Source organism: Glandiceps talaboti, chromosome 9, assembly GCF_964340395.1.
Source record: "Glandiceps talaboti chromosome 9, keGlaTala1.1, whole genome shotgun sequence".
Taxonomy (NCBI): domain Eukaryota; kingdom Metazoa; phylum Hemichordata; class Enteropneusta; family Spengelidae; genus Glandiceps; species Glandiceps talaboti.
This window is the reverse complement of record NC_135557.1, coordinates 10,369,814-10,393,512: the sequence shown is the minus strand read 5'-3', so window position 1 is coordinate 10,393,512 and position 23,699 is coordinate 10,369,814. Positions and strand designations below refer to the sequence as shown.

General features: G+C 35.1%; 1 protein-coding gene across 3 annotated transcripts in view; it reads right to left on the bottom strand.

Moving 5' to 3' along the window:
- The window catches only part of LOC144439652 (uncharacterized), a 61,360-nt gene extending 38,648 nt beyond the window's left edge, over nt 1–22,712 (bottom strand). For all 3 annotated transcript variants that reach the window (XM_078128892.1, XM_078128893.1, XM_078128894.1), the window contains exons 1-3: nt 22,583–22,712; nt 14,060–14,222; nt 3,960–4,062 (exon numbers count right to left, since the gene is read on the bottom strand). In XM_078128892.1, coding sequence (XP_077985018.1) covers nt 3,960–4,062; nt 14,060–14,091 — 135 coding nt within the window. In that variant the 5' untranslated portion in view covers nt 14,092–14,222; nt 22,583–22,712. The remainder of the gene's footprint in view (nt 1–3,959; nt 4,063–14,059; nt 14,223–22,582) is intronic.
- Nucleotides 22,713–23,699: the final 987 nt, after the last annotated feature.

Sequence of the window (23,699 nt, the reverse complement as noted above, 5' to 3'; positions counted from 1 at the left end):
TAAGGCAAACCTAATATATTTTTACCACTAGAAAATTTTGCGATTTTATCATCTCAACTGCAATGTAATTCTCAAACACTAATTTTTACTAATTACCACTACCAGACTGGAACATTCTGTTTATGTAGAAGGCATTTTAGTTACTACTTATTTTCACGTTTTCATTTTCCAACGAAAGCGAAAATAAGTCTACCAAGTCATTACTTTGGCAACAATTTCAAGTTTAAGTAATAACTCATTATGATAACTCAGTCTGTACACAGTTATGTGCAAAGTTAGTGATACAATGTATGTATAATTTCACTACCACTGAATCCATATCTTAAAGACATACCACAGACTTTTATTTAGAAAACAATCTTATTTGTTTTAACGTGTGAGTGACAGTCTGTCAAAATATTTGACAACAAACCTATATAATATACACAGTGTATATAACATAGATGAATCTGAGGGCCTGCATAAGTTACATGTCTAATCAGCAGGGAGGGACCACAGGTCATATTACCCTATCTTTGCAATATTACAGACACATGTATATATCCGGTCTACATACGTTTCATATAGACCTCAGACTGATATACAAAACAGTTTGCTGGTATCAATTTCTTACATAAATTATGTCGTGTTTATGTTGTGGCCTGTTAATTTCCATGTCAGTTAATTCTTGGACTATTCCATGAAAGATTTTACGCTACAAGGTCCTTTTGGGTCACTCTTATTTTCCTTGGCTGAGCCAACAAAATCATTGGGGAATAACATTAAATAATCTACAATTTCAGTCGCTGAGACTGGGGGATATGTTTACTGTATAACCCACATCATTTCAGTTATAACTAAAATGATGTCGGTTTGTTGTTTCACTCATTGGACATTATATGTATTGAGACAGGCTAAGGGATATTTATCAAACTGAGTACATTTTGTAGAATACCAATGCTGTGTACACTCTGACTGTGTCTACTCAACTCAATACATTACATGTAAACATACCAACACAAGGCTACACTGTGTGTTGGGATCAGGGGTCAGTAGAGGTCATGGGGTCATCACCTTATACACACAATAGAACTTGTGATGATAATATTCTTTCTATATATGTATATGTATGTACCCTGACTGTTCAGTGTTAGTGTTACACTACCAGTATACAATTGAAATAGTTTACTACCATGCAATATTTCCTATTTGGTAAACTTTCCTGGTAGTATACAGTACATGTCTTCATTTTTTATCCCATTCACGATTTTCTGTCCCTCAAAGTGATGGAAAAACCACAGACCCTGGAGTGGGTCCACTCCTTGTCTGTATCCTATACACGATATGATCATCTCCACCTTACAGTCAAATGGATTTCTCTCCTACAGAATTCCATTTTTACCAACAACAGTGATATTGGAGCATACGTATAAATATGATGATGTTATTGCATGCATCCTCAAGTCATTTACATTCAAACTGAATGCTGCATTTGTAGTAAACTGAACTAAGTAACCAATTACAACTGCCTGTCAGTGTGTGATGGATTACATTGTATTATGTTATGTGAGTTACAATTATGCATCATGAGTTATATGAATTGAAAGAAATGACATTCATACACATTTATACATCATTATGGTCTTGAGTAGTGTTTCTGTGAACCTAAAGAATAAAGCAATATGCCACATGTGTATTAAACTGCAACTCCACTCCAAGAAATAAAGGCATTTCCATAACCTTTGGGTTCTGTTTGAAAATAATATTAAAGTGGAACGCAACACCAGGAAATAATAGATATTTTCATAAACAGTAACTATGGGTTCTGGAGAGACATTTTATGAGTTTACATCACTTAAAATTACTTGCAATTTCAGAGAAATATCATGTTGATCTTATGCTTTTATAAGGTATCTTTGCTGTGGGCCATTGCATCATGGGAGTCAGCAGAAATAATATATTCATGGTTGGCCAATGAATATTCATGACTCCTGAGTGCTTATTCCCTTGTGTAACACATCTCTCATGAATATTCATTGTGCATGAAATTTATTTCTGTTGACTTCCATCATGCAATGGTCTGCAGCAAAGATATGCTAGACTAAGTATAAATGCACAAGGTCAACATGTTTTTCGGAAGTCACAAGTAACTGAAGGTGATTTAAAATCATGACACTTGAGAACCCATACTTTATGAAAATGCCTTCATTTCCTGAAGTGGTGCACTCCTTTGAGGCATGTAAGCATGTTGTTCTGCTATATGCATGTCTACTGACTCCCATGTGACATTACGTGTCCATGGAAAAAAACAACACAGAACAGCGAATTAATGTAGCAACAAGTTATGACTTTGTTTTTTTTGGCAACAATGCATAATACATCAATCGAAAGTCATGGAATGTCTTTCCAGAACCCAACGTTTCCAAAAAAAGTCTGTATTTCTTGGAGTGGTGGCATATATTGCTGTTATGTTTATAGATGGAAGCATGTTATTAATGAAAGGCTGGAATCACTACAAGGAAACAAAAATGTCAAAAGTTGATGAAATAAGAAGTACTGGAAAATTGCCAGGAATACTGCCAGGAAAGGGGTTATCTGAAAGCATGGATATGGAATGGTTTAAAATGATCTGTAAAAGGAAAATGACTGCAAGGTAATGGAAGCAGAATGAATCATTAATGTTTGGTAAGAAATTAGTAAAAAAAATCAGATTTTACAACCAAAAACAGCTTTACAATCCTATGGTCAATCAGGACAATGTTAATACACACGACCCTTTTTAATTTTCTTTAGAATCTGAGGACTTGAACCCCAACTTATGAAAGTTGATTAACTAATAGTTCCCACTTGTCTACCATAATATTGGTTGTAAGTATGGCTAGAGAATTCCATGCTGTGTCAATTTTTCAAACCAAAACTCAAGCACTTGCGACAATTACTAAATTTGAACTAAACTTAGTTAATGGATTTAACTTTGTATTGCACCAAAATTTACAATTAGCTCACCAAAGCTTTCTCCAGGTATCCACCATGGCTTGTGAGCTAATTGTAAATATCGGTGCAATACGAAGTTCAGTCCATTAACTTAGACTGAACTTTTGCACAGACGAGCTTTCATCATACTATTACTATTGAAGAAAGTAAGTTAGCATAATTTCATATATTGTAGTCCCAATATGCGTATTTGTACTTGGGTATCAGATGGCACAGTAATCTGCTGACATGGGCAGGATGGATACCACTCCAATCCGCAAATGCAAACACGCATATTGGAACTGAAATATTTTTTTACATTCTGAATGTTTAAGTTTTGTAAGTTGGATTTTCATTTGGTTAGATTGCCAAAATTGAGGAAGACATCTTACAGAATTGCACTTTAGATGATAATACAAATCTTGAAGGCAATATAACTGAGCTTCACTTAGCCAGGAAGTATTCTATATATTCCTACCAAAAACAAGGGTAACTTTTCACTTACATTCTGTCTCATTCTGAAACAAGGGCAAACACCTGCCCTGTAACTTTATCCAAACTGTTCCTATCTGAAACAATGGCAATATTGTCTGTAACTTTATCCAAATTGTTCCTATCTGCAACAATGGCAAAATTGTCTGTAACTTTATCCAAATTGTTCCTATCTGAAACAATGGCAAAATTGCCTGTAACTTTATCCAAAGTGTTCCTATCTGAAGCAATTGCAAGGTTGCCTGTACATGTACATTGTACATGCATGCATATCATTGATTAGGTTGTCGTAGGTTGCGTTATCACATTATTTTTTTTATATTTGATGTCCTTAAAAGCTGTCGCCAGTTATGAAAATAGAAAAGATAATAATAGCTGGGTAGTAAAGCTGTTGTCAGTTGTAAAACCATTACAGATGAGATTAATGAAAATGAACAGACACATCCAGATAGCCAGGCCATAGTAGAAACCGTTATACCATACCCACATACTACTGACGTAAGGGGTGTGTTTACCTTGGTGTAAAACATACTATTACCGGCCTCAACTCGGATTGTGTTCGTCCGCCCCTTACTCTCATTTTCCACAGCTTCACAGCCCTTTTGCATTCTTTTACCCCTGTTGAAACGAAAATCAACATGTCAATCGATGTCCAAAATAATACATTGTACAAATGTACAATAAAGAGAACACAAGAATGTAAAGAAGGAGCAAAGACCATTAGGACTCAAAACGAGCAGGAGTTCAGGGTACATACTAACAAACATTACCAATTTGTTATGGTTACGATATGTAGGTGAGGTGGTGACAAGGAAATCACAGTTGAAATAAACCTCCATGGTTACCAGGTGTGAAATGTACCGGTCCCAAAAATAAGGTACATTTTGTATATCTACATGTTGACTACAAAATTTACAAGGTAACTTCTATTAATATATACATGTACCACATATTTTATAACTTATAAGGTTAACAATTACACCCAAATGGCATTCTAATAGAAAAATAAACACATGGTAAATTATTTTACCCACCGTTTCAATATCAGAGAGAACATAGCAGATGTATTTGTCATGTATCAGTTCATGGGATCAACAGATTCATACATAACAAGAGAAATCCACAGCTACATGTGATGTATCCTGCTAATGTGTAATGAAGTATCGTACAGGGAGTTTATATTATGTGACTGTTTTAAGCTTTTCACTGGAGTAGACATACAAGCTGTGAAGTCACAGTGTTCTGGTTATCCTGTGATGCATATAATTGTACTTATTTGAACTTGAACTTGAAGGAGAACAACGATTGGGTTTTATAAAAATGACACAGAGTGGTAGCGTACTACTACAGGTCACTGTGGTGTTGTATTCCAGATTAAACACATACACGTAGATTAATTTCTATGTAACTGAAATTTTAAGTGTATGTAAATTGTCATTGGCACTGTAACCTACAGGTCTCTGTGGTCAACAATTGCCAATGATATAATGTACACCATATATATCATGCAGACTTCTTCAAGTTTTAATCTCAGTAAACTGTATTCTACAAGTCACTGTGGTTACTATTGCCAATAATACAATATTGCATGTACCATGTACATTGTATATATTGTCCAGACTTCTCCAAGTTCCAATCTCAGTTGTGTACACTGTACAATCACGTACTCTACAGGTCACTGTGGTGTAGTACTTCAGCCATATCCAATATCCAGTTTACAGTGAAATGTCAACCATTCACAGAGCTCAACACTGTACACGCTTCAGACTACCACAATACACCCCATCATGTCTTTCCTAATAAGTACAGCATGCAAGGGTTGACACACAGACTGGCATTGACAGCTTCCTGGCTTTCTACGAGTTGTATGTATACCAAGACTGGGTTCACTGAACTCTATAGTTCTTGATAACTATCATTCAGTCAATACAGCTTACTCGTTCCAGTTATTCACTTTCATCGAAAGTCAACTGTCTCCGAAATTGCTGGACTCATCAACTTCCTTGGCAGTCAATTGGTGTTATTCCAGAGATATTTAAGTCTATGTTGGCAGAAACGTCAATTTTCACATATCAAATCACAGTTCAGTAGTTTCATTACCTGTATATACCTTGCACGACTGACATATGTAACGTCATACAGAATTAATCAATTGTATCTCTTCCTAGAGACTGTGTTCCAATAGTTCTAACTTCTAATCTCTGATACCTGAGCTGCTTAGACCAGAATGCATGTAGTGTCTGGCATGATGGAATTACTAAATGAGAATGCTGTGTCCGTACACAAACATGCTTCAGGTTCCGGCTAGATTACTGGCATGGCTGTGAAGTTGTACACACATCAGTACCACCAGCAAATCCCATTTTTTTTAATCCTGTTGCTGTCTAAACTCGCACTTTTGTATTTCAATATCTTTCCAGTCTTTGCTAAGAAGTGAACAGTTTAGCGTGAAAACCAAACACTGGATATATATCGGAGAAAGAAACGTAATAGGGTTCTAGATAACTTGCACTGCTGTTAACTTTTGAACAGATCTCTCTGCCAACAGAATGTCCCAATCTGATACTTCATCAAATTCATCCAAACCTTACTGAGAACTAAAGTCTTAACACAGAATCAAATTACTGAATGTGTCCCAAAAATGTGAGTTCTGGATCACTTGCACTGGTAATCTGTTATCATGCAAACTTAGACACAAATCAATTGCATCTTTGCCAACAGAACATTCCAATCTGGTACTTCAAATTTGTCAAAACTTTGCTGAGAAGTGAAGTCTAACAGCAAATTACCGAATGTGTCCCAGAATGAAACACAATTTGAGTTCTGAATTACGTTGTACTGGCAGTCTGCTGTAATGTTAACTTAGGCACATAGCAATCTTAATCACAGAATGCCTCAATTCAAAAGTTTGGTTCTGTCTGACCCTACATATATATGTACAGGTACATGTAGTTAAGAAGTGAACAGTATTTAACACGGAATCCAATCGCTGATTATAAATATAACATTCATATATATAATATATGCTAGGATGACGCACAGTTTGGTTTCTCGATCACTTCCATCAGTTAATGTTACCTACATTGTCTCCCTGTCAATTATAAAGTTTCAATCCAATACTTCAAAGTTTTCAAATCCTTGCTTTGCGGGAAGCAAACAGCACCTTGGATTGTAGCATGGAACCAACACTTGGACAAGAATAACGTGTGCCCTAGGAGTGACACAAAGTTCATGTACTACTAGTGCTGGCGTCTTGAGTTTCCATCCACTTTTACAACAAGTCCTTTTATCTTTTGTAACATTCATTCACCCATTGTGTTGACTGCGATCACTGACCCACGGTGAGTAAGTCACACTATTTTCATAAACAACATACTGACTGACAGCTGATCCTGACACTGCCTGACTCACACTTTCACTGCGGCTCAATTAGCGGAGATGAGTCATCCCGTTACCATGGTAACCTTACAAGCAGCTATCCCTACTTGTACATTTTTTTTTACACAAAACAAGTATGATGTAGTAGTATTTTCTGACTTGACATGTACATCGGCTGAAAGAAATCGTTAAGTTTTGACAAGTCTAGAGTGACGAAGGAGTTTCAATAGCTATGAAAACGATATTCAAACTGATATTAGTTTATTACTCAGACTCACTGGGATGTCTGTTGACTATGTCAATTCAAGACTGTGATCTGGTCTAGACCAGTTCTAGACTGGAATTCATTTGGTGACCTTTGACATGGATTTAGATACATGAATGTATGACTTTTGACACGGAATGAAAGTATACTCTACTGTTGACATCTTTTTTTGAAAGTTAAATTTCTAGTTCCTGCTTCACATGTACACACACAACTGAAGGACTTAATGACAGCAATTATCAGTTGAGTCAGAACTTTGGAAGCCCTTGTAACGCTTCCACTGATTGGATGGCAGATATACAACTTGAGTATGAATCCCATTATCACAAAAGTCAACAGATGTCATATTTACCCTCAATTTCTCTAAAGAATTAAAATAAACTTTTATGCTTGACTGTCATTATATAGCAATGCAGGCAACTTTTGTTATGTTTTCATCACATTTCTCAAGAAAACTAACAATAACCTGTGAATTAACGGCAAATGTACAACTACAAGTTAATTAGTATACATTAGTGTACTTTTTAACTTCACCAACAGGCTACTGGTGACAATATCAGACACACTGTTGGGTTGTCGGTGGCCGAGTGGTTAAACTACTTGCCTCTTACCACTGCAGTCTGGGTTCGAACCCCATTCAGGGTTTGATTAAATTTACCACACTGTAAGTAAGAAGAGTGTACGTCATTCAGTTTGACTCTACCAAACAAAGCAAGTTTTCCCGGGGTACTCCGGTTTCCTCCTGCACTGAACCCATGAGGGATGGCCCTCACTGGACTTCTTGGGAGATAAGTGTTTATATACATGTATGTAAAGAACTATCCAGTATAAATAAAAAAGATTACTGTAATTATTACTGTACATTAGCAATAATTTCTTACAAAGCTCCAATATTTGGTTTTTCCCCAGTACATGTACATGTACATGTGTGTACAAATGGTGTGTAATACTAACACAAGGATATCTAGTCTACTGTCATTTAGATCCATAAAAAATATTGTATTTATAATAATACTACAGATTATTAATAATGAAATCTGCCTGTCTCTACAAACAACACTGTAGTCTTAGTGTAGGTACAGTTAAGTGCACAATCAGATTAAAATCTGATTGTGGTGAATATTGATCAAATTCTTTATTTACCTGTTTCATTCATCTATTGTCGCTTCTTTCGATTCGCTGCTTTCCAAAACAACAAAATTGAAAATAAATGACAATAAATGAAATGAAAGAGAGGCAAATAAAGAAGTGGATCCATTCTCCCCACATCAGAATTTAATTAGATTGATGAGAAGTGCTGGGATTTTTCATTCTATTATTAAATTTCATTTTCAAGGTTACACTGCCACACTGGTCCACAAATACATCTTTTTGTAATTCACAGAATTGTGTTATCTTTATTTCCTTGTTTTATTTTGTTATTGATTTCCCCCTTCCTTGTTTTATTTATAAATACCATAAATAGATTCTATACAATGTACTAGTCATGCTATTGTTTAACATTCATATCAAATCTCAACAAATGATGTCATATGAAAAGTATTCACAAAAGATAAGATTTACAATTTAAAATTTACACCCCCTTTTGATTACACGTTATCAAAACTACATTTATTTTCCAAACTTGAAAATGTGTGATAAATTTATATTTGTATGTACAAAAGGTATTTATGAATACATCTCTAGAGACAGGTACATTATGGATCCAAGTAATAGTGATGTAATAAACACAATGCATTACTGATTGTTTAGCATTTTTATTTGAAACTGTTGCCATGTAAACATGTACTTCTGAAACGACAGTCCATCAATGTTCAACAATTTTTTGAAAATATTACCCATTTACTACTATATAACTGCCTCAGTGCCACAGGGGTTAAAAACTTCTTCTTTTTTTTTAAATGTAGACACCATCATGAAGTATTACAATGGGAGATCTCCCAATCAAATTCCTCAACATTACACCACAGACGTACAAGTGTATGTATGAATGTGAAGAGATGACAGTCGAAATCTACTCACAGAAACAGGACCAAGAATGCATCAATTGTCCAGGTTTATCATACCTACATGTATGTGTCATAAAGGTCAATCTGAGGTCAAATTATGATGATTGCTAAAATCTATTGCACAACATTACTTTCTTGTTGACTAACGTCTTTGGCAATGTCTCTTTAAAAAAGACCCCACATCCTGAGTTATGTACAAAAGTCTTCTGTTTTAAATGTTTTTTGTTATTCTGCTAGGATTGGTCTGAGTGGGTGTGAGAGTGTAGTGGTTACTATCATTGTGGTCTGCATATGTACAATGATGTTTGGGACTCCTTTCTCATAAATCTCATTAGCTGAGTCATTTGATGGCTACCTGTGTGGAGACAGTGTTCTCTTGTACAATCAATGTCTATTATTTGATAGGTATGTGGTTTAGATATATTTGTACATTAGATGAAATTGTCATGTGATGAACACATCATGTCCAGCTAATGAGAGAGAGAGAGAGAGAGAGAGAGAGAGAGAGAGAGAGAGAGAGAGAGAGAGAGAGAGAGAGAGAGAGAGAGAGAGAGTGTGTGTGTTCTTCACAGTGAAATGACAAGCAGATGGGACACTGCAGATGACACAAACTGAGAGAGACACAGAGAGACAGGCATAGTGGATGAGAAAGAACAAATTGCGATGTCCAATGATATGCTACATGGATTGTACGTCTTCTCAATCAAATGCAGTTATCTATATAAATGATATTTTAAAGAAATTGAAGTTTTAATAACAGCAACTTTATATTATAGTAGTGAATACATGTAGATGTGGCTACTCAACAATTTTAAGATAGTTTACAATGAATTTCTTGGAGAAGAACTCTCTGAGGTGGCAGCTTCAAGAAACCATACACTATCAACACCCAGACTTCAAACTATTTGACCCTTGGATGAGAAGTCAAAACTGTCCTTCGGCTAGGTAAATGCAGCTGCAGGGAAAATGGGGAGCAACATACTACCTTGACACACACCTAGACAAACACCTAGACAAACACCTTGACATCTGTAGATTCACACAAATTATATTGACACTGAGGGTCAGTTTGTGAGGTGTCAACATACCTGTCGTTACTAATCTCTACAACTACAAGGACAACACATCCAGTGCTCTTCATCAACACTGCACGTCAAACATACATTCTTCATTGCTTGACATGTTACAAACATGGTTACACCCATAGCACAGAGAGACGGTAACACAAGTGTACATGTATAGTCTAACTAAAAATGTTCATCAATGTGTACTCTGTTAAACAACATGAAGAAATGGAGTTCCATCCTTTGGCTACCACTTTCTGAAATTGGCAGACTGGGGACTACTACCAAATGGAAAAAAGTTAATTTCAAGCCCTGACTATCATATACAAAAACAATATTTATAAAACACCTTTTGTTGCTCAGTATTTACACAGTTTTTGTCCCTATTACCTTATTCAGGGTGATCATGTTCAGTGTACAAAGAAGGACAAATGTTGTAGACCTTAAAAGACCAGCTGCCACTACAGTAAGTTGCTTTGTTGAAGCCCACTTGGAGTATCCCATCCTGAAGGCAAACGTTTTGAACATTTAGACCTCACATCAATACCAGGGTTCTCCCAAGGTCTTTGTAGAATAGTGGGTTCCCTGACTAAGCTTTCTTAGCTTTATATGCAAAAAAAAAATTGTTTCTCATCAGGATAGTTTGTCTAAAATAGTGCAATGACACGATTTTTTTTTTTAATTCTCAACAAACCTGTCACTCAGTCTACTATTAATGACAGTTACTGTTCTTTTTATTTAGTACTTTAGAGCAAGTCTGTATGTTAGGCAGATGTCATTTACTTGTTCATGATTGGCTCTGCAGTTGTCTTCACTGAAGTAGGAAGGGTTATTTTTGTGTTTCCCTTCAGATCTGCAGATTGCACGGGCTGTACAAACACACACAAAAAAATTGATGCAGGGGTACATTTTGTATTAACGTGATGTGCGTGCTGACCAGAAACAATTATCTCTCTTTTTTTCTCTCTTTTTTTTTTTTTTGGGGGGGGGGGGAGGCTAACAATAATCAATACATTTTTTCATGACTTGATCATTTATTTTTCTGTGAAGGACATGATGGACATTGAATGGCCTCTAGAGTTTGAAGATTATTTCAAGTATATTGTAATGATATTTCTACTCAGACTCAGTCAAAATATTTCTTTTTTTGACTCTGTGCACCGAGTAAAATAAATTGTCAATACTTTAGTATGAACTCGGAGCCCATGAACAATTCATTCTTGTATTTCAATCCTGTTTTCCTTATTTGGGATTGGGAGGCATGGATGGAGGCGGCTTTGAGGAGGAAAAGTACTCAGTATCTTTTATCTTATTCCGGGAAAACAGGAGTACTGTATCCGGCAGGCTATATCCAATATTAGGGTTACAAGTTACAACCCCCATTTGGACTGCTGACACTTTTTATTGGGCGGCACAGACGGAGGAGATGGGGTCAGGAAAACTACTAGTAATTGGTATCCACTGCTTTATACAAGGAAAACCAGCTATGTATCCAGCATGTTCACATTTGTGTAACCCCTAGGGAATGAAAAACAACTCATATTTTTATCACTTGACTTTTATTTTGGGGCAGGGATGTAGAAATTGGGGTAGGAAAAATGATAGATATCCAAGTTGCGTTATTCAGGGAACACCAGAAGCTATATGTATTCCACACGATTACATTTGTGTGACCCATAAGGAATAGAATTACAACCCATATTTGTATTACTGACAGTACATCATAACACGGATGTGTTGTCCCTTGAGGGCTGCCACGTCTGCAGCCATCTGGTATTATGAAATAGAGTAAGTACATTTGTAGATCTATTTCATGGAAAATCATCAAATTATGTCTTCCAGGAAAATATTTCACTAAACACCTAATTTGATCGTTTTCTGTAAAATTACAGTCTGCAATGCATAAAATATCACATCCAATCATAGCATACCCATTTTACAATAGAATTTTTCTATCGTTATTTATTTTCTTGTTGCCCAAAACATGCAATAATTTGAATAAAATAAAACACATCACTTCCCTTTTTTTCGGCATCTTTACCTGTGTTTATGATTATCAGCCAGATTTATACAATTTGGAACCTAGGAAGTTAACTCTTTGAGCAAAGGTCAATTTGCACCTGAGTTTTTTAATTTTGTGAGCAAAATACTCCTAAGCTTTAAAATTTTAGAGCAAAGTAAAACTATAGATATCAAACTTGAATTCTTATCGACACTCATTGTCTATTTTTTTTAAAATAAATATTCATCAAAAAAATGTTGATGAATAACAATGTTCATTATTCATGCAAATACATTTTAGAATCGTCATTATCATGAAAATAGTCAATGTGCAAGTGGGCTTCTAAATTTGTCTGTCAAATGCAGCTAAAGTTGAATTTTCACCTTTCAAATGCCAGTAAATTTAAAATGTCACATGCTGAATGCAGGCATTTACAAAAATTCACCTGGATTGGACTATTTATCACCTACAAATGCCAATAATTACTGACAACTTCCTAGGCAACTTCTCAAGCTGTTTTCATGCCTTGGCAGTAAAATTTCTATTTCAGGTTATGAGATTTCTTTACATACGCTTGGCCTAGATACACTTGCATCACCTTATTTTGACTACATGGTAATTTTAGCCTTCATTAAAGATCTCTACATGCTAAGCCATGTTATACTGGACAGTGCATTAGATATACAATTACACAACAGTCCCCTTTCAGGAACACAGAATTAGTTCAAATCCAACTGAGACCCCTAACACGGAGCATTAGCCCATACAATTGCCTTGTTCACTGGCATTTTAGCCTGATGTTTGCATTTACACTGCTGTCAGGCCACTGCTGTTTTCACAACATCAACCAGTTCATATCTCTGATATATTTTTATGACCATGTGTGGTGAAAGGTTATTTCCTGAAAAGCATTAATTACTACAATTTAAGCTCTGTTGTTTTACAGCATTAGCATAACTTAATTAGTATGTATTGAAACCATGACTGTGTAATTAGGATGTATTCAAGTACAGTAAGTATATGGAAGAGAATATTGTATGGGATTACTGGGGGCCATTGATTCTGTTTTAAGTCTGTGGGGGAAATGGTAAACACCACAACTTGCATGTTTTATCAGGTCCTGGCCATGTTTTTGTTAAGGTTTGGGAACCTTGGTATCAGAAAGGAGAAATCTGGTCAAACTAGATAAGTAAACCATTGGTAGGAGGCCCAATAAATTATGTTTGAAATTCAGGTAAATTTTACCTACTTACTACCATTAACAAAAACACTGGTAGGTAACTGCTGGTACATTACATTTGTTGTACCTCTAGGGGAACTAAGGTAAATTTTACCTACTTACTACCCTTAACAAAAACACTGGTAGGTAACTGCTGGTACATTAGCTCTAGGGGAATTCACTGACAGGTAAATTTTACCTACTTACTACCCTTAACAAAAACACCAGTAATAACTGCTGGTAAATTACCTCTGGGGGAACTCTGATAAATATTACAAAAAATTTTACAAAAAAACACTGGTAGGGAATTGTCGGTAAAATATTTGGGGAAGTCAGGGTAGATTTTACCTACTTACCACCCTTAACAAAAACACTGGTAGGAAACCCTGGTAAAATGACTAGGGAACTTGGGTACATTTTACCTACCAGTACTTCCCACCCTGGAGGTAGAGAGAGAACCCTGGTAAAATGACTGGGAAATTCAGACAAAATTTAACCTCCTTAGCAAAAAACAAGTTGCTTTGGTTGCTGACAGTGAACTTGATCTACAACATTGGTGGCTTTGTGGGTAGAATGTACTGAACACATTGCTTCCAGGAAGGAAGGAAGGAAGGAAGAATGACTGGTTGTATAATGTAGAAATGACTTATATCATAAAAAGTTAACATGATCTCTCACCTTAGAATGACTTCTGGGTTAGCATTAGCCATCCTGGTCACATAAAGACACTAACCGACATTGTACTATGCATAGTAATTCCATAGACCAGGTCCCTGTCTCTGTATAGACATACCACAGATGATGATGTACACAGAATACAATATAGATGTACAGATGAAACCTGTAAACAAACAAACAAATATTACAAATTAACATTTTTGTGAAAAGTATTGAAGATTTGGCATAAAAGATTAGATTTCTATATTTTGTGATGAATCACATTTTACATAAAATATTTGATTACAGGATTGAATCATCAGAAACAGAATTTCATATCTCCTTTTTTTTTTATTTGAATTTTAAAGGTGAACTTAAAACACATCTGTTTAAAACAATATTATAAACTGTATTGATGTATTACCACGTGTCTTTTACTAAGTAGTCATTTTAGCCTTTTCTGTAACTATTGTAAACAATTTATTGTTTTTACCTTTATTATATATTGTTTTACTATGCTTTTAAATCTATTTTATGTACAGCGCTTTTGAATATTAATAAATAGAAAAGGCGCTTTTAGAAAATAGATAAACTGTAAACTTTGAATATTTTCCCAAGTTCTGCATTTTAGTGGTTCATTTTTACGACACTCAAAATTTTTATTCTTTTTCCGGGTTGTGATTTTTGTTTGTGACTTTCTATTTAGAAATGCTGTAAATTTGACCTAATTACCTTCTCTGTATAGTGTAAAGTGTTACAGGGGTGTTAATACATTTGTACATCAGTAAAACAACTTTAACTGCCTATTAACAAAAAGTCCTAGTTTACAACATATATAACACAAACAAAGTACACTGTGGGTACAATGCGGGTAGTTTGCATGATTTATGGCAGTTAGCAATTCTTTATTTATACACGGAAGTGTTCTGTACATAAACGTTTCAAAACTTGTGGTATTTCACACACCATCATACTGCAATATAATAAATTCACTAACTTCATAAATGTCAAGATTTAGAAAGGCCTGACTTAGATTAGGATTAAATCTGGCTCAGAAAGACAGTTGTAATAGAAAAGTTGGACAAGACAATACTTCACCACAAGTCAAATTGTATGGATTCAAAAATTGAGGTTAATATAGAAAGTAAAATCTATCTGAACTTCCATACATATTTTACTTAGGTACACCCAAAAGTATGTACTAGTGTTTTTGTTAAGGGTGGTAAGCGGGTAAAATCTACATTGTACTTCAGTTCCCTTGTAATTTTATCAGGGTTCCCTACCAAAAATTATATTGGAAACTATGCCAATTTTTACCATATCCCCATTTCTGTTACTGGGGGTTACCCGGCCTTAGCAAAAACACAGAGTATGTAACAAGATATGGACATTTCAATGTAAGGTCTAACTTTTCAAATCTCTGTGGCCAGCATTCCCACACTACTTCTTGCAATATTGTGGCATTGTTTTTATTGTAAATTTATTTGAAGAAGTCATCTCAGACTCGTCTGTCAATGCTACAGATATATAATCACATATGTTGTACATACATGTAGGACCAGAGTGCCCTTTAAAAGCCAATTTGACATGCCACTGACACACACAATTTCTAGTGACACACCAAAATTTGGTGTTCCTCTATCTCTTAACTATGTGGTGACTCACAAGAAATGCCAGTTTTTCTCATTTTGACTCACAACAAAAAAAATTAACTATTAGAGGGCACACTGCATAGGACAGTACATATTTTTGTATTCTAAACAGTTCATCAACATGAAATCTGCTCGGCATTTCTCAAACTTTATCACCAACAACTGGTACATGTACAACTTAAGTAACACAGTTATTGAACTCTGTGTTTGAGGTAAGTGACACATACATTACCAGGCTGGAACAATTACTGCATTCATCTCAGAGAATACGTGTGTAGTACATGTAAGCCATAGTCAAAGTATGGACCCACCCTGGCAGTATCACTTTTCTATTATTTCACCCAGTACAATGGCGACAGTGATAAAACCAAAGGTGGCTAGTGGAAACGACCAATCTATTTTATACATTTAAAAAAAACTTTTTACCAACTATTTTTTCAGCAATTCTTGAAGTATCATGATTAGTTTTACTTGGCAGCACCTATTGACCACAAGTCCACTTCACAATGTACGTGTGTATTTCCATTTTCAAACTTTTCACAATTTTTATGCTTTCCTCTTATCTTATAAATCAGTTATTCACTTTTTCTTCAGCAATTCTTGATGACGTATTTAAGTACTTGTAGTTTTCCTGGGAGCAGCGAGTAAATATAATTTCACAATTACAAGGTACATTTTCTGTACTTCAAGACTTCATCATTTTAAAACTTTTCATCATTTTAAAATGTTTCACCATTTTTTAGGTTAGATTTGATTTTCTCTTATAAATCAGTTAATCTTTTTTCCCCCCAACACCTAAGATTAGTAATAATCACTATCAGATAAAAACAGCTAATACTATATATCCTTCAATTTCAACCCATTCCCAGAAAATTTCATTTTCTACCTAACAAATCGTGTACATGTACTTTAGTTTTCCTTAAACTACATGTATATGCTTCACACATTTCAGACGTTATCGACACTGACAAAAACTCCTACATGTAAAATGAGATTTGGTCATCGTGATAGTCTAGAGTTCAACTGTGACACAGGGGGTAAAGCTTATAATAGGACAAGTACATGTTTTGAATATTTTCTACAAAGCACAATGGAACGAACTATGGTGTCGGCCAGAATATTGACATGTTTAGTGCCAAACACAACATATACTGTACAGCAACAATCAAAACGACATGAGCTGAGTTTATCAGTTGTCCTTTTTTTTAAACTATGCTGTTCATAAATTTTGGTGGGGAACCCCCAGTAAAATGACTGGGGAACTCGGATAGATTTTACCTGCTTACCATATGTAACAACAACACTGATTAGTTGACATCAAATTCGTAAGATGGCAGTCTATTCATAATAGCCTACTAGAAATTATAGAAAAGTGTAGCTGATTGAATCACATGGCTATTAAAATCTAACTACTACAATACACGTTAAATTCAAGTCCTGGCAACCATTATCCAAAAAAGACATATCGAAGTATCATACAGATTAATTATTACAACACACTGTAAGCCGTGGGTTTTAACTTTGGAATTGTATAGTGGAAACAAATGCAATGTTTTGATCAGTCTACTACGAACCTTAATCATGCAATACTCGTTACATGATCAAGGTCCCAGTAAATAGGTCAAAAAAACATTACATTTGGTTCCAATTTACTGTTCGAAACTCAAAGTATTTTCATGTAGATCTTACTGTCCTATTGATTCTTACAAATACATGAACAATGATTCTCTACATAACATAGGGGCTGTACCTTACAATTGGGCACAAAGGTCCCAGGCAAGTACAAGATGTACACTACGTACAAGTATGAATTATACACTGAGGAACCAGTCTGGCCTTTTGTCAAACAACCCAAATGACAAGTCAATGACACCATTATTACACACAGACACACACAGAGTACAGCATGTCTTCCCTGTATAGCAGAGACATTGACATGTATGTAGGTACAATAATAAACCTATTGTCAACATTCATGTTTGCCAAATTAATGACAACATCAACAATTTAAGGACATTTATTTGTTCAAAGTATTTGTCCTCCACAGATTTAGATGTATCGGAAACAAACAGTGATTTGCATTTGTTGACTTTGTAAACAATATCTATAGTGTAAGATAAAAAGATTGACACTTTAAACATTCTCACAGCATCCTTTATCTCCAAGGTTACAGTACTCTACATTTAAAGGCCAGGGTTTCAGTCCCAGGTTCTCACATTAGTGTTATCTTATCAGTTAAAGGCCAGGGTTTCAATCCCAGGTTCTCATAGAGTGTTACCTTATCAGTCTTTGATGAAAACATGTCATCAAAGTTTGAATTGATACACTGTATTTAAATTTGGGTAGGGAAAAGAATTGTCTCATAATTACATGTGAGAGCCTAGGAGTGAATCCCCCAGTGCATTTAAAGACCAAGAACAATCCTAACTCCATTGATAGGTAATGCTAATGTAATATAACAAAACCCCTATTCTACATGAGTTCTAGTTTGGGTACTCAGGGAGTATTTGCATTCGTGCCTGCACTTTCACGAGCGTAGCATAGAAATGCAAGCACTCGTGCAAGTATGTCACACGTCCACTTATACTTGCACATCATGGGACCCTGTCATAGTAGCTTCACATAATTTATTCTTAAACTATGATTGCACCATTACTTGGAAACAAAGTGCATCAACCTTTCCTATGCATCACAATTCTTCTATCACGTGTCAAATTTCTTAGACATTTCCGTCACAGCAATTAAAATAAATTTTCTGTTTTATTTTAATATAGTGAAAATGAATCCTGTTTAGTATCAAACATAAACTAATAAATGAACATAATATATATAATATGTAGTGAAATGAATTAAAACATTGGAAGGGTCAAAATACAAAATAAATATAGACAATCTAACAACCATCAAATTTGATGGGTCCATCACCTATAAGAGCAGTTCTTCCTGTATTTCACATCCATACATTTGTAGAATGAGCTATCAGTTACTGGACAGACTGCGATGATTTATAGTTTGTATTATTTATGAATATTTAATACTATATCTATATTTTAATGATGTCAAAACTGTCAGGTTATAATGTTCAAATACTGGATTTTCTCATCCATTTTGCAGGATGACGAAAATGAAATATGCAGCAAACAGTGCCCCACCCCTACCCCTACCACTCACATACTGTGACACAGTGCATAAACTTGAGTTTAAACAGCTTTCTGATATCTCAAATAAATTTGACCATTATATATGTAGAAATAACAACTGTGAGTGAAAAATAATTGATAGTCTAGGCATATATGTATGACATAACTTAATTAATGAGTCTACACAACTTCATCAAATAAACGACAGTAATAATTCATATCAATTTAGAAGGCAATACGAGAAATAGTCAGACTGTCTGTAATAATAATGGGACGTTGTCACGGAGATACAAGATTACGGGTTCCCTGTGATCAGACTGTTTTTTTGATCCTAAAAATCACTGATAAGTGCTTTATGGAGAATGATCATGCAAGTGAATTTCCATGGAAGTACTAATATGTTTTTACTATGAGAGGAGATAGTCAATGCGAGGTTGTCATGTAGAGAAAAGGATTTAGGGCTTCACTGTGATCACACAGTTTTTATCATCCCCATAACCACTGATAAGTGAAAACATTTATGGAGAATGATTATGCAAGTAAATTCATGGGAAAATACTAGTATGTTTCCCTATGCGAAGAGATAGTCAGATTGTCTATATTAAATTCTTACAACAATGGTAGCCTGACATACAGATAATAGGATTAAGGCTTCACTGTGACCAGATTGACAAAGTCAGTTATTGTGAGCCCTCAAATCACTGATAGATTAAAACATTTTATTACCAAATATGGAGAAAGATTACGTATGTGACTCTCCAGGGAAATACTAGCATGTATCTCTGCCGGTCAGTATTCATTCTTACAACATTGATACAGTAGGTTGCCATGCAGAAAAAAAAAGGATTACGGCTTCACTGTGACCAGCTTGACTAAGTCATCCATCAAATCACTGATAGCTTAAAACATTTCATTACCAAATATGGGAAAAAGTTAATATGTAAGTCACAGTGACTTCTCAGGAAAATACTGATGTACGTATCTCTGAATGGTACTTTTCTTAATTAAAGGCCAGGGATTCCAATCCCAAGTACTCACATTATGTTATCTATCAGTGGAGCCTTAACAAACACATACATGTAGTCATTTTTATGGTTCTGGACCACCCTTTTTATACACTCTGCCAAACAATTGCTTGTCACACCAAAATTGAACTGGACCTACAACCATACAAGCACACTAAAAAATTATGCCACAACAAAATATCTAGGACACAGGAATTTGAGATTTGCATACAAGAAATTCGTTTGACTCTGTGAGTAGAGAAATTTGTCACCAGTAATATTCACATGTTGTAACTTAAGTAACTTAAGTGTCTTCATGTGTTATGATATACGAGTCATATCTATATATCCTCATCATTTCCTGTTTAACTGACCTACACATATCATATATACATGTTACTTTATTTTTATCTCTGATCACTGGAAGTAGATCTGACAAATGGGGAAATATCAGCAATAATACTGGTTATCAAACAAAGCTAAAAACGCTTGTCAGTGCTGTCCCTGTATGTAGCAAAGAGTTCAAAGCACTCTTTAATTCCTGAATGACCTCTAGTTCCTGTTCAGTGCCACAGAACATTATGTCGTATTGACTTTCGGGGGCTATACAAATTCTTTTGATTGATTGATTGATTGATCAACAGTTAAAATGAAAAACCCTCAATTAAAGGCCAAGGTTTCAATCCCAGGTTCTTGTTTTACAGTGTTATCTTATCAGTGACACCTTAAGGAATACAAAGGATTATTTCTTTTCTTCCGAATAACCCTTTCAAATATAACTCTGCTATTTGGATTTGAATTTATTAGGTAAAAATTCATACAAGTTAGTAAATATTAATACAATGACATCATCACAGAAGGTGAACAGTTAGATCATAGACAGTAGTCTACTGACTATGGTTAGATGAACATAACTGATAAGTACTTTCACACCTGAATTTACATATATTGAAGCTAACCTTTTCACATGTCTGTTTACCCAACATCTCCAGTAAATTAGGATTATTCTGTAAGTTGTAGTTAGACACTGAAGGAGAAGTTTTTTGTTCAATACATGTCTGTTTCTCAATCAAAAGTGGAAAAAGAGAACTTGTGTATGAATTCACATCCAAGGTATACAAATCACAGAGGATATTAATAAAAGTATTTTTTTAAAACACTAATCATTACTCCACTTATTAGATATGCAGCACTAATGTGAGAACCCGGGATTGAATCATGGGCCTTTATTTATGCAAAATAGTATCAGTACACCTAGTACTAAATCCATGTCTTGGTGAAAGTGACAGCGATAGACTACCTTTAGCTACAGAACAATTTAAGTTTGTAATACCTATCCACTGAATACTCTTGTGACCCCCCAAAAAAAATCTAGAGAGAACACATGTAATTCTTTTCCTTGAAAGATATCGATTGACAACGACAGTCAATATTGATATATCGGTAAATATAATGTTAGTCGAGTTCAGCTAGGAAATAAATTAATCATTGCACAAATTAATCAAAACTAAATTTGAAAACAAATTTGTATGCATAATGTCAATAAGTTATTGGCTATCTGACTGTTAATGCAAAATGATACAATGTCATGTAAAAACTATATTTAGTTACATACATGTAATGATTTCAACTTGAACATGAGTTGCTACACATGATAATCAGTTTTGTAATTTACCACCAATTTAAAAAAATTTCAACATCGCAGACATCATACAAAAAAAAATTGTCATTTATTTAATTTGTGTTATATCAAAAATTGTATGATTCAGCATGAAAACTATAAATTATGATGCATATCGACACTCACCTATTTACTATATAGTTATGTATATCAGTGTATTAAAATTGAATTGTGGAAATGATTTCTGGATTCCAATGTGTTTGAATAGGAAATCATAATTTGATTTGTACACTGAAGAGGAAGGGGTTATTATGAAGTAATCACATTAAATAGGGCGTGAAACCATGCTTGAGTCATTTCGACTACCTCGTCAGTTTTACACATCTCCGAAACATCTAAGATATTTTTTTACAAATTACTTACTGCGAATCTATATTTAACACACGTAATTTCACTTTTAGGGGCTTGATAGCGTGATACTGAGTGGGAGGGGCTTAAATATGATTTTGAGTTATGTCTGTAATACTCGTAACAGACTAGGCAGCGCGACATCATATAACATGATGCCTGAACCGTACCGGAAATATGATGGGATTTTCTGACTCAAGTAACATCTGGAGAGAACGTTTCTAAAACTTTCTATTTTATACATGTATCTGTCTGTACCGTTACACACTATTTATTATTCATATAGTTGAACGCAAACTCTGAACGTTGGCTAAAACTGCCCTTCCTCAATATTTTCGTCGAATGGTCTAGTACAATACAATTACATACAACCGTACTTCCCTAGTGTAGCGAAGAAAGTCAGCCAAATTCATAACTGTCATTTCCGCTCTACACTTTCGTCAACAGCGTACACATAACTTTGCAATTTTCCCTTTCTCTACTCGAGGGGAATTGATAAATTCAACTAGTCCTCCTGTTGCACTGTACAACTGTGCGATTTTCCCTAACCTGATAACAACTCAGTACAAAGAAATCGCACAGATAACAACAAACGCCGTCTTTTTTTTTAACGGACGCGGATTAGATTTCAGGGTTTTCGTTGACATTGACAGAGCGGCGGGTCGTTTTTGCAGAAGTTATTTCCCACACAAAGTAAAAAAGAAAACGGTTTTACTTACCGACTAATGATAAACTGTACAGTCCACTCGACAAATGGTAAAAAAGGAGGCTACGAAGAAATATTCAAACGAAGAAAAACAAGTGGAATATACTAACGAACGAAGAACATGTAAATCCCGGACGCCATTTTGAGCATTGTTGTGCCAGACAGATCACGTGACCAGTGACCCAAAATGCAAACATAAGGGGAGCGTTGATTGGGCGACAAATGGGTATCCTTGAAATTTTCCGGTGCCCCTATTCTTGTACTTGTACATGAGTCACCAACGTTGTTTGGAAGTAAATATGTATTTCACCAAAAAAGTTTTGCTTTCTCGCTTAAAACCAAAAAAATCAGTAAAAAGCAATTGCTCCTTTAAAGATAACTCCATTTATGTGACGAGATTTAAATGAGTTAACAATAGTAATGTACCTATTGTTAACTGAGTACAAATATCATTATCTTTTTTTTTTTGCTTTTTTTTGTTAGTTTGTACTGAGTGAAACCTACTGCAAAATTAGACTTGAAACTGTATGTTCAATCATTCCATATATATATTGCATCACCTACCCGCAAATCATTGACGAGGTATTATGTACACGAGCTTAGATTTGATGTGGTTGTTGTTGGGGTTTTTTTCTTTCAGTTTTTGAGCTTGTTTCGTTTCGTCTGACTTGTGTAAACGCTAGTACAAATAATCATTTTCCGGTTATAGTCTCGCAGTTCATATTATTAGTTTCTGAATGACCAATAATCTCAGTAGAGATTAGAACCATGCATGCATGAGTCACAGTTCCACCGCCGGGCACGATATAGGGCCTGTGCACAAATATACCAAAGTCACATATGGAATTGAGATCCGGGTACCGTAAGAACAAATTTCACTATACGAAATTCACATTTGACCATGTCTTTCCACGAGGGTAAATTTTGGGTAGGGGTGTGTAAATGTGGTGAGTATGAGACACAGTTCCACCTTTGACATACTATACCCACGGTCATCTCTCACCTGGGGGTTGTAGACAGTGAAAAGTGGTATTGCGTCTCGTACTACCCCTGGACAGAGATGGTTGTTAGGTGGGTCACAGGTAGGGTAAAGGTTGGGTAAAGGTGGGTAAATTTGACTTTTCGTATAT